General features: G+C 45.5%; 4 protein-coding genes across 4 annotated transcripts; all 4 read right to left on the reverse strand.

The window, feature by feature from the left end:
- Positions 1-557: 557 nt before the first annotated feature.
- ATNIH1004_011339 (uncharacterized protein) lies at positions 558-5,803 on the reverse strand (the record flags this gene model as incomplete). The annotated part of the gene is made up of 12 exons (XM_033575902.1): positions 558-692; positions 775-804; positions 860-1,574; positions 1,628-1,742; positions 1,789-2,183; positions 2,238-2,370; positions 2,439-2,575; positions 2,631-2,751; positions 3,691-5,304; positions 5,367-5,468; positions 5,535-5,563; positions 5,646-5,803. The coding sequence occupies 12 exons, from the start codon at positions 5,801-5,803 to the stop codon at positions 558-560; spliced, it is 3,684 nt and encodes a 1,227-aa protein (XP_033421757.1).
- Positions 5,804-8,388: 2,585 nt separating this feature from the next.
- Positions 8,389-9,381, reverse strand: ATNIH1004_011340 (alpha/beta fold hydrolase; the record flags this gene model as incomplete). The annotated part of the gene is made up of 1 exon (XM_033575903.1): positions 8,389-9,381. The coding sequence occupies one exon, from the start codon at positions 9,379-9,381 to the stop codon at positions 8,389-8,391; it is 993 nt and encodes a 330-aa protein (XP_033421758.1).
- A 1,715-nt stretch (positions 9,382-11,096) lies between these two features.
- ATNIH1004_011341 (uncharacterized protein) lies at positions 11,097-11,654 on the reverse strand (the record flags this gene model as incomplete). The annotated part of the gene is made up of 1 exon (XM_033575904.1): positions 11,097-11,654. One exon carries the CDS (start codon positions 11,652-11,654, stop codon positions 11,097-11,099), a length of 558 nt encoding a protein of 185 aa, XP_033421759.1.
- Positions 11,655-12,244: 590 nt separating this feature from the next.
- Positions 12,245-12,615, reverse strand: ATNIH1004_011342 (uncharacterized protein; the record flags this gene model as incomplete). Its single annotated transcript, XM_033575905.1, has 2 exons — positions 12,245-12,424; positions 12,508-12,615. 2 exons carry the CDS (start codon positions 12,613-12,615, stop codon positions 12,245-12,247), a joined length of 288 nt encoding a protein of 95 aa, XP_033421760.1.
- Positions 12,616-12,671: the final 56 nt, after the last annotated feature.

Genomic DNA, 12,671 nt, shown 5'->3' on the forward strand with positions numbered 1-12,671 from the left:
TGCATGTAAAGCAGAGCCAAAGAAAAGTCTCTTAATTGATACAAAGGGTTAGAAAAAGCGCCCAGATAGCACGAAGGTTCAACTTACATCGCCGCTCGTTATTGAGCCGAGTGCTATGAGACATGTGATAAAACCTTAAGTCTACTATCCAGTCTGATATGTGGAAGGGATGAAACTGCATGTAGTCCTGAGTAGGATCCATGGAGGGTTATTTACCGCTCCTGTATGGTATTGCTATCTTTGACTGATTGGCTAAACAAAAGACCAAGCTGCTATTGAAAAGGAGTTGAGTGTGATCTGGTCGTAGCAGATATTAGTCTGATAAGAAAGGCCAAATGCTGTACAAGGCCCTCTTTTTACGTCTTGTCTGTTATGGATTTCTCCTAAGCCGCCATTATCTACTCTTCTTCCGGCATTCCATAATGGCTGTAATTCACCGGCTTAGAGTTAACTGGTATGATGGTGATTGGTCTGCAATAACAGTTGAACCTGCATTTTGCTGCAGCCATTATTTATCGTCCCCCGCCAGGTATTCGTTAGGAAGTAAAATAGCACGGTCAAGCTGGTAAGGTAATCCTCTGTGGCGCCCCCGGATCATCATTGCGCATATCACAAGTTTGCTGAACGTAGTAAACTGACCGCTCAGCGATGTCATCACTGTTGGATACCCAAGGCTGAGGCCAACATTTCCACTACGAACAGGTTAGATATGCTTGATACAAGACGTGCACGTAGAGAACGAAGTTTAGAGGGTGCTTACTATGCCGATGTCACCTCGAAAAGCACCGAAAAGGCGGAAAATGCCTGTCGTTGGTTAGAGATTGTATTCCCGGGGAAACATAAGATACAAAACACAAACCGGATCTGTGACGTCCATAATCTTGCGTGACTCGGCGATGCAAATGCAGAATGCTCCTAGAAATATATACCACAGATCAAATGTAAGCTGGTTGCGTACATGAGTTAAAATATACGATCTGCCGTTATTTTCATCCATCTCGCCTTCCATGGGATATTTTCCTAGGGTCCTCTCTTCGTATGTGTTTGACGCTCGAATGCTAATAGCAATGGGGAAAATAGCAATGTACATCATAACCAGTAAGCTAAATTGTACAGCTGGGTTGACGTCCGCCAGGTTGAAAGTTGACGTCCCAGTATGTCGAGATGATGCCGCTTGGAAAATAGCAGCCAGGACGCGTGGTCCAGGGGGTAGGTTGTTGACAGCAGGGTTATCAAGGTCCAGAACTATAATCAGGATAACATCAATAACATTCATGGCCAATAGTATCCCGAAGAGAGCCCACGTGGGTCCGCTGGGGAAAAGAAGCGTGTAGCAGCGGCGAGGATGTTTTAGTAAGAAATCAAGAGGGTCTCTAAGAGATGAATTCCGTGGGACAACTTTAGACATAATCCAGATAATAAGTCGAAGCAAGCATGGATAGCATGTGTTTCCAGCAAAAGCGAGGAAGCTCATAAGTATCATCGGGAACGTTGCATCTTGGAATGAGATCATAGAGTCTGGTGTGAGAGTAAACCCAAGATTATCTATCATCGTCTGCGAAGAGTAAAATCCCCTGCACAGAAATAATAAGCAGCCGACTCTTTCCCTAGTTGTATAAAAACATACCACCAGACACTTCCTTGCCCACACTGCTCTAGGTATTGTCGATACTTTGGGTTTGCATGCTGGATCCAACCGACGAGACAAATTGCACCAAAGATATGGAGCCCGAAGAAATAACCTATAACTTAATTAGATCAAATACCTTGCACGGCCGATAAACCTACCAGTGACAATTTTTAGCAGTAACTTAAGGCTGCGATATTCAATACCACCTAGTATTTCTCGGTCCTTAGCAGTCAAGTTGTGGAATTGTGAATTCTGGCCGAGGGTCGCTTGTGAAGAGAGCTCCGGTAAGTCTAGTTGTTGTGAGAGGGATATCTTCCGCGACGCCTCTGATTCCTGTCTTCGCCTAGAGGGTTCGCCGACACCGAATATGGAAGCAATGCGTTCAAGGGGCGCAGTGTCGCTATTAGACAGTTTTTTCTTGATGCTCTCAAGTCCCCGAGGATTTTCCGTCGTCCGGGTCTTTGCCAAGTGGACATTCTCATCTATATCATCGGCAAAAGAAATACTAGTCGCCTTTGTTAGTCTGACCTTCAGCCCAACATCACGGGATCGCCTCTGAAGAACCATGGACAAATACATGCTATCAAAGAGCCGTCGACACACTTACTTCGGTCCTGCCGGCCCCTTTTCCTGGTTTGAAGAATGACCGTCATTAGCAAGCTTGTCCTGGTATACTTCTACATCTGCTGCCGCTGCGGTGCTTCTGCGCGACCACGATCTCCATCGAAGGACATTCGGGGCTATTTCATTTCGATCCTTGTCAGCTGTATTCCATTGCGCTGGTCGGAGACCGCGAGGGCGGTAATACCTTCTTCCTTCAACCGCTTCTCAAACCAATGCAGGCGTACCACCACCACCAGGATGTTGATGAATCCGAGGTTGCTAATAATCGGAATGAAGTAAATATAGAGCTGTTGATACGTCTTCAGTTCCTTCACATCGAATCTGCGTAGCATAAGTCAGGATGCGTCAACACATCTATGAACCTTGGGCAACCCACGTGTTGAGTCCGGATTCGGTAGACGCGCTCGCGCCGAAGAAGTAGGCATCAATCGCCTGCAAATTCCCATATGGATAGAGAATAATCAAACCCAATACGCTGAGAAAAATAATGTATGCATCTATGATGATCAGTCAGTAATTGTGAGATAATCCATGCATAAAGTAGTGGATGGCTGCCTTAGTACGGACAATGCAAGGTGATGAAATTCAGTGGCGGCTTCCACATAATTAGAAGCGTCCTTTGCTCCAGGGCAATGTTGACCCAGAAAACTGTTGCAGTGTCAAAGAAATAATTAGATGCACTCCGCTGCAGGAGCATGCAGGACATGTGCCCTTAAATCTTTCTCCATCCCACTTTCTTCGTATTTGTGGGTGCGAGGCGAAAGTTGGTTGCGACTGCGGGATTTATTTCCTCCAACACCCTCGCCCCATCAAGCCCTTATTTAGCACGCGAGAATTTCTTTCATATCACTGTGGCGATGATAGATGAAATTCACATTGTAATTTAATGCAGTCATAGTATTGTCGATTATAATAATCGTCGTGATCTAGATTTACGCAACAAAAATTGCTTTTTCTATCTGGTCGTAAACTATGTGGGTAGTCAGTAGTTCCCACAGATCAGCTCACTAATCGGCTTCAATGTGTTCAGGCCCTGGGGAATATTGATGAATTCAGCCTGAGGAAAGCCCCTGTACCGCTACAATCAGCATGTACACAGTACTATTCACAAGTGGCGCAGGTCCCATATAGTGCCATCCTCGTGCACGCTAGAAAAACAAGAAATAGGTAGATAAATATAAATAAAAGAAAGCTCCTTACGTTTATCATAAATGCCGGTGAATTCTGATTCTGAGCTTGAGAACGCTGCCGCAAATATAAAGGGCATATGAATATGTCATCTCATTTTCTACTGGATAGAACATAGAGAGTCGGTAGCTGTCCGCATCCGTAACATGCATTACTTGCGACACATCCAGCTGTATAAGGCAAGGCAATACGAGGTATACGATAAGGATGTGGGATGATCTTTCAGCTCGGCATAGCTCCTGACTTACTTGTGATCTCGCCAACCGTCATATCCCCTGTAATCCCCACTCTCAGCGAGCCAGGGACTTCGATCCCCTGTAAGATATCACTTGGGGGTTCTACGTCAAACACGGCATGGATGTCCCCGTGAGGGAAGAAGCCCGTAAAATTCCAGAGAGAGGGCAGACTGCACTTCCATGGGCGATGCGGTTGAGATTCATTCAAATATTGATATCGCTCATAGGCACTTATGAGCAAAAGAAGAGGCGCATTCAATATTCGAGTGGCAGCCACATTGACGCGGTGAAACTGTCGCGGCGTGAGGATGAACTTCAGTGGGAGGAGAATGAGCAGAGCGAGAATATTGAAGGGTGGCCAATAAGCAAAGATCGCATCACTCTTCACCCCTTCGAAGGTAAGAACGGCGCGGCGGAATTGGACCTCCGCATGCGAATTGGCAGCAAGCTTGGAAAAGGTATTCGTCAGCATCGCCACAAGGATGGTGAGAAAGAGTGTGTTCCCCAGAAATGCAAAGGCAACCATCAGTGCAGGCCCGAGCAACGCGTGGAAATCCACGGAGCGCTCAATCCCCGTGCCATCCAGCCCAAACCAAATCCACAGCATCCACTTGGCGATGGTTGCCGAGCTCAGATCTATATCACTTCCGCCGATACTGAGGAGCCATTTCATCGAGAGGAAGAAGCCGGCAGAGTACCAAACCGCGAGGATGGTGAGTACGGTAAAATCCCGCATCATCGCCCGAAGGGAAATAAAGAGCATATTGTCGGGCATGAGATTGAATGCAAGACGGGGAAGCAGAATTGGAGCTGCGACGGACAGAACATGCAGCGCGCTTTGGCCTAAGAGGGGTTGGGTGGTCACTAGTGTGAACAAACGAAGTACGAAATATGTGCAGTAGATGCAGATGAAAGCAAGATCCAGGAAGGACCAGAGATTTTGTGTATGGACATGCCACCCATGTTCAATGATTGCTGCAAACTCCTCGAGAATCCACCCACTCGCATACGCGCAGAAGATGACCTCGAAGATTGTCACTTCCAGATCCTGGCGGTAGACCATTGTCAGGACATATAGGGCTAGGAGGGTGACGAACTGGCAGGCCTCAATCATGCTTCGCAAGCGGGGCACGATCAGCCGATATTGATTCAGGAGAGGAGCTTTCCGGGGATCATAAAGAGATATCGGCCGATGCTTGTAATGGTCGGGCAAGATGTCAACGAAAGAGAGCGGAGTGTAAATGACGTGACCAACATAAACAGCATCAATCACTTTTTGGCAAGCTGTGCAGCTGAGAAATGTCTTGCTTTCAGAAATGATGGCAACTTCCAGAGCTGTCAGCTTCCTCTCATAGCCTCCTCGATTTTGCACTGGCCATTGCATAGCGCTTGGCCTTTGCCACAAGACCTCCTCTGGAGCGTTTTGAAACGGCTCGAATCCTGCGACTAGGATATTGGCTAGCAACAGAAGACCGCCGGACCCTGGATTATCCTCATCAAACCGCCGTAGAATTCGGCAGGCAGCCAGCTCACAGAGAGCGGCACGGGTCATATTAACTGTCTGGAGGTGTCCTTGGTATGACTGCTCACGCAGAAACTCCATTCGATTTACCAGGAGGCTGTAGACTAAAGGCAAAAATCAGGATTATAAAACTTGTGTTCGGACTGCTGAATGTTGCAACACATACCAAGTGAGACGTCGTTCGGGTCATACAGCTGATCCACAAGTGGCCTCACAATAAGCGTGTTCATTCGCAATTCCTGTAGTTGTTCGGGAGTATACGGGTCATCTAATTGGAGAGTGAGTATTAAGAGTATCAGAGCAGTAGAAAGGAATACCCATGGGGCGTATTAACCTATGAGCGTCATGACCATTTTGTGAATTCTAGAAGAAATGTGAGTTTAAAAGGTTTGAAATCTGGGCCAATGTACCTGTCTTGCTTCTCTCGTAATTGATATTAACTCACCTGTGGATTGTGGTATACACTGGTAATTTAGCATGGGGATCGGGGTAGAAATGATTGTCAACACTATTTCTCGTGTATCTCGTTGGATGTCCATCCTCATTCTCATTTAAATCTGCCTCATGAAGAAGAGAGCAGCTCGAGTTCTCATCTACTTCCATTTTTGAGTGAGATTAGCAGAAGCTATAATCCTCGAGGAACAATCTGAATGCGAGGTTTACACGTTGCTATCACGTGATATACAGGTATGTATTGGCTCATAAATCCCGCATACATTTTCCAATTGGATTTTCCACGGTAGAGGTACCTAGTAGTGGAGGCAATAGATCATTCTGAGGGCAAATTGAAGCGCGATCAATAAGTGGTTAGAAGGTTGAATCACTGGGTAAGCTAAGTCTTATTATGCCAGCTTATATCAATAGTATTCTATGTTGGAGCTGTACTGCTTGATTGCTGCCTGATCGCTTAGCGATCACGTGATCACACTTTCATGTAGATATAGGTCGCATTCTCTCGCTCAGATAGGAAATTAAGCACCTTCTTCCTCTAGATGTGGCCATACAAGTTCTGATAGCGTACTATTCCACGTATCATAAGGCCAAAGGTAAAAGCTACAGTCGAGACATTTAGGAGGTCCTATTGTTAGGCTCATGCCAAGTAGTCATAGAATATGCGATTTACTTCTGGTAAGATTGTCCAATAATAATGCTGATCAATATTGCTGAAAGTTTGTCTCTTGGTTTGTGCGCTGGTAATTCTATGGCACCCAATTATAATCAACCCCACAGTCTCTAGCGGCATATTAAGATGTACATCAGTGAGTTTAAACGTACCTTCGAAAAATTTTACTCTGTGAGTTAAACTGCTGTGGACAGAGAGATGATAATTGGCTTGCCTTAGAGGTGAAGAGAGCCAGGGACCCCGGAAGGATATCAATTTAGACTATACAAAGAGTATTGTAGATTGCATGAATATAAGTACTTAGCTATTATCTTAACAATATCTACTATGAGTGATTGTTGATACTGTCCCATGTTCATAATATGTATTTAACAAGTAGTGATGGTTAAAGAAAAAAAAAAAAGACTCTTTCTTGAACAGATTTGGCTTTCAATCATCTCAAGGAATTTCTGCTAGACCCAGTTGGGGATGTTGTCAAATATACTAGCATTAGGGGTTGGGACTTGGGGAATTTTAATAGTACTTCATGTTTGGTATAATTGCTGAAATGATAATTGCAGTATGAATAAATCGTGGTTTATATATAGAGTACTAAGCATCCTACTTGTCCTTCAAACAACTAGCTCCATAATCTTTAGAGTTGCATATGGGACATAGCCTGAACCAAATCTACCAGGCTTTGGAATATGGCACCGCAATAGTACAATACTCCAAAAATTTCCTCCTTTCCCCTCAAATTCGGTTGCCACGGCTGCCCAGACAGTTATTGTCGCACCCTGCTCCTCGCTCTTATAGGATTTTGTCAACTCCTCATTCTCCGACTAGATCTTTAGATCATCTGTCATATGTCGCTAGAGCTCAGTCGCAATTCCCCCAGGGTGTACACTCCACCCATGAAGACCCTTCGAGTTGTAGTGTTTCTCTATCTTATTAGCAGTCTAGATAAGGGCAGTCTTGCTTTGGCCATCTGACTTCTAGGGGTCTATTCTCCTAAATAAAGGTTATCCAGATGCACGGTAAGATTTGGTGGGGTATAAAAGACCAAGAACAGGTTAAACAGGTGTGTTTTCTTTTCAATCAATATCCAAAACCGGTGGAACCACTCCCCGGATGTGGCTAGCTGAATTTGGAAGACACTGTGGTCAGCAAGGTAGACCTCCCTCAACGGGCATGGAATTGTACTGTTGTACAAAAAGTGAGCTTTGGGCGGTATGACGGATACTTTGTCGCCGTCTCGATAATTAAGCAACTTACGATAACTGTCATACAAAGCATGGAACTCAGTGAATGATTATATAATTAGTATATTTAGTTAACTAGTTATATATAACAGCGGTAATTTATATTGACATACTCATTGTTCGTATAATTTTCTACTAGATTGTGTCTCTATGCAATTTGGAGGAGTTTATTTAATATAATTTACTATTATAAGCTGCTTAAGTAACTTGGTATATAAACATGCATTTTCATTGCGGTCTTCCTTGCTAAATGAGTTGGTGACCTGCCATGGTTAAGATGCACATTCACCGTGTGGACTATGTTGAAAAAAAAAGGAAAAATGGCCGCAGCGAGCTCAACAAGTTGAGCGATTGACTTGACCCTGAGAACCCCTACAACTATGTGGTTGTTTGACCTAAACGGGACACTACTGAAAGGCACCAAGCCGCGCACAAGGATTTTTGAATAGTTACAAAACTACCTGTTTAGGAAGGAATGACTTATTCTATGGGATTACATAATTATGAAAAAGAGTCAGGATTAAAGCGTGAATATCGGTTAACTTCCACCTAGATAGTTTTGTAATTCAAGAGATCCAAGCAACTGAGCGATTCGTTGAAGTAGTTGAATAAAGTCATTTAATATTGATTCACATTTTCTTCATCATTTTCTTTCATATTGCTCGTAGCTTAACATCTCCCGTGCCTTGTCAGAACGTGTTAACACAGTAAACAAGATCCCATATATCGAGTCTTTATGGACCAAAATCTACTCACTGGACTGCCTACCTAATAGAAAAGAGTGGATAAGTTGGCACGATAGATACATATTGACATACCACAGACTATTTTTCCATCATCACATTGAAAACTTCATCCACATGATCATTATTAATGGTGAAATGGCTATAATCCTTCCATTCCGTCAACACCGATCCCGGAATCCTCTCAGCCATCCATCGAGCCATAGCAATTGGAGCCTGCTGATCGCTATCTCCGTGAAATATTCTGACCCCCTTGAAATCAATATCCTTGAGATCAAATCCCCACGGCCTCGTTAAGATTTTTCCATCTTCCACATATCCCCTGGAACCTTCCCGGAAACTTTCCCTGATAATCCTCACAATGGCCTTGACATTCTTTTCGTCTGAAACAACCGAAGAGTCCGTCTTATCTAGCTTCTTATTCATAGTCTTAAGAAGTAGGTCTTCGAGAACAGTGGGATCCTGATTTTGCGCCGCAGGAACAATAGTCCAATCGCAGTACTTCCCGATCAAGCCTGGAAACCAAGCCCCGAGATTCCACATCACGCGCGTACCCAATGGCATGCCTTTCGTTCCCGCTTCGAAGGGTGCAAACCCAGATAGGACACCGACACCTTTGAGTTTTTCCTTGGGTAAAGCTTTAGCACAGACAAGAGAATAAGGGCCACCACCGGAACCACCTAGGACTCGATAATCCCTCAGTCCCAATTTGGTAGCGAACTCCGCGACGTCGCCCGGCCAGTCCAGTAACTTTCGGGACGGCTGGAATGTCGAGAGTCCCATGCCTGGTCGATCAATGGCTAAGACACGAGCACCGTAACGGATGCCTACGTCGTGAAATGCGCCTTCATATCGACAGGCTGGGTATCCATGAAAATATAGGAGCGGTTTTCCCTGGGCGTTACCGTACTCTGCAAAACCGAGAGTTCGACCATTGGATAGAGTCAGAGTCTGGCTCTCTTTCGCGCGGTCAATAGATATGGATGATTGAGAAGTCGGCGACCCAGACAAACTCTTCTCTGGGAAGGAGAGAGCGCGAGTTGTGGATATCAATCCACGGGATGTTATGGGCATGGTGACGATTGTAAGTCCTGTTCTTGTTCTTCTGGATCCATAGCTGAGTTTAGGTATATAGAAAAAGGAGAATGTGGACATGTCACTATTTGCCTTGAATCGGTTAGATCCAACATTGCAAAGGGCTGTGCAATAGGACGACGGATGTAGGATGTGAACACGAGGCTACGGGATAAATGTTCCGCCGTGCCATCTGACATTAGAGGGTTTCGTCAAGGCTGCAAAGTAACAAATATTCTGCATTTCCCAATAGTATCACTTTTTCTATCTCATTCTGAGTGAAGTATATACGGCACTTATCCAGAGATTTCAGCAATGTCTCTTGCCTCCAGATCACTTCACCTCTACACAAGAAGTCTCCGCAGCAATGGACCCCTCTTGACCCGGCGTACAGTGAATGCAGCGCTTCCTATTCTCTCTTGGAGATCTCTATCCACTCAATATCCACTTGCCAATAAACGGCCTGCATCATCACCGGGGGCTACATCAAAAAAACCCGATCCAAAGGACACCATTCAAGATGCAGAGGAAATTCCTGCAGCAAGCTTTGACTCTCTGGGCCTCAGCAAGAACATGAAAATAGCCGTCGTTGTTATCATTAGCATATTTGGGACGATGGAAACGTATTTCTGGTGTCGGGCGACATGGCGATGGTGGAAAGGGGATTCAGCTGAAGAGTCGGTCGAGGAAATGAAGTAGATGATTGGAGTGTATCTGCATGATTTAAGCCTCGTGTAACATTAAGTGGCGTTTATTTGGGCGAGGTTTGGATATTATCCTCTCTTTTTTGTCGCTTGCATTTGTTGGTCTTTAGTTTGCGGTAAACGTGCGTTATATGGGCGACGTACATATATGTACTGTAGGGGCTCAAGGGATGAATTAGAAGGCATGGGACTAGGTAAACACATAGACTTATAAATCATCTAGATGTCTTCTCGTACTAGGGATTGACGTCTGTATTTAGAACCGGAAGTAATAGTCTAGTATTTCTGGGTTTGTCTTGCTCCAACGTTATAGTTCTCTTAACAAGGGGATAATTCGACCTAGGGAAGGTCAATTAATCTCATGTCACCCAACACACCACGATGACGCCATATCCCAAACCCCATTAAGAGGAATAGTTGGAAGTGTTTCCAGCACTTCGTGTGGTCTCTCAAGCACAGTCCGAAAATACACCAGATTAACCGGCTCCCGTCCCTCACGGAACTCAAGCAAAATACCCCAGGGCTTGAATGGATCATGAATCGACCCACGCTGCCGGCTAGAATTACAAGACGGTCCATAATCCGGTACACACCATGTCTGACATGTCTCATATAGTTTCCATGGCACGCAAGCTGTTATTTCAAGGTGAACTTTGGTGATATTTACGAGGCCAAAGTATTGATGCTGTGTAGTGACTACAAAGAGAACCGCGTCGCGAATACTCATATCCAAGCTGGTAGTTGCGGGTGTATTTACAAGTGCAACACAGGGCAACAGATAGTGAAGGCATTGTCCCCCACAGTGCCTCGTTCGGTATTTACCCATGCCCCCGAGCCAGTTGGCGTCCAGGATAGACAAGGACGCCCATTTCCAACCTAGGGACTAAATGCGACGCACCTTTCACAGCATGATGGACCGGTGAAGTTTTCCGATCCGCGACAGAAGTATTTTCATTCTTCTCTCCTGGTACTCTGTTAATATGGGCTTGATTGATGCCAATTCTGATGTTTCTACGTCGAGCATCTGCCCGAAGCATATAGCTTCGACTTCGGGCTTTCTCGTTGTACGACCCCCGGCGTGGTAGAAACCACGAAGTCAAAGTAGGAGATATCGCCGTTGCCGGATTCCATGCTCTCAGCCCATGCCTCGTCACGGATGTGCCGTGTGCCCGTGTTGAAATGATCTGTTACGGGGCAGAATATGCGGGTCAGGGTAATGACACGCATATCGTTACCCATATCGTCCAAATCCGGGGTCAGCCCAGCAGCTTCCAGGACTGTAATCCAGGTGTTGTAGATCTCAAGTGCCTTAGGGAATTCAGCATGAGCGGTGTCACCATGGTCGTTGTCATCCTCCTTCCCATCGTCCAAGATTTCTATTGGAGCCTGAGCAGCGAAACCAATCCTCGTACAAGCCGAAATAAATTTAGGTGCATCAAGTACGTTCTTTGCCCGTCCCCAGGCATATGAAAAAGAAGAACACACTGAATGTGGATGTGCAATCAGGGCTGACGGCATCGGGTCGTTGATCAGTGGGGTCAACTCCGCGGATCCAGCTCGGACAAACATAGTGTCAGCAGCAACAGCAGCTCAGTGATGACTCAGTCAACAGGCTAACAGAACACGATGGATCTAGGTGTTGGCATGGTGAGGTTGAGATTGGGATGACGGCTGGGTTGTTTATGGTAACTGGGTTTGTGGTGCATCCGTCAGGGAAGAGACGGAGTGGGCAGTTCAGCTTTTAGAAAAAGAACAGAGCGATCTTTCTCTCTTTATATTTCTTTCTATAGAAGTGGGTATTGTTGTTGTTGCATGAAGGGAGGACGAATAAATAGATCGATGCATGTCGTGCTGAAAATAGAGGAGCCCCGCGCGATGATTCCATTACATGATATCATATATGTTTTGAAGACCGCTAGGATCATAATCTATTATCCAATCTCACGGAAGTATGAACGTCTGAATGACCACACTAAATACATCAAAAAGGTGGTAAAAAGGTGGTAAAATGCTGGATGTTAGAATCTATGCAAATCAATACCCAATATACTATGGGTTACTATACAACATAATGACGGGGCTGGTGCTGACTTAAAGTAAAGATATAGGGCAACCCAAGATTTGCAATAAACCTAGCGACGGGGCACCTTCTTTGAACCCTAGACACACTTGCCATCACCGCAGAGTGCGTTTACCGCAGAGACCCAAGTTGTTGCCGGCTGAAAGATATTTTCAAGAGCATAGGAAAGTCGACAATCGGCCGGATCATACTGGGATTGCAGACGCATATCATCATTGCCGCGACGGTAGGCACTCTTTAGGTTGACCATCAACGTCGTCTACAAGGGAAGCGACTTTGGGGACAGAGGGCATGTAGCCTTAGTCGAGCGAGCTCGTCAGACGAGAGCGGAGGTCCTTTAACTCCGGACTCAAGGGACTTCTTCGCAATCTGCTCCGCTGCCAGGTACCATTGGGGCATGATGGAGGTGTCGCCCGCCATGGACCCGGTAGTGACGCCGATCGACTGCATTGGGCCATACTGGGGCCGTCCGCCGAACGTTACAGTCTTGATTCCGATGTCTTTCA

This window comes from Aspergillus tanneri (genome assembly GCF_003426965.1).
Source record: "Aspergillus tanneri strain NIH1004 chromosome Unknown AapTan_8_pilon_pilon_pilon, whole genome shotgun sequence".
Taxonomy (NCBI): Eukaryota; Fungi; Ascomycota; class Eurotiomycetes; order Eurotiales; family Aspergillaceae; genus Aspergillus; species Aspergillus tanneri.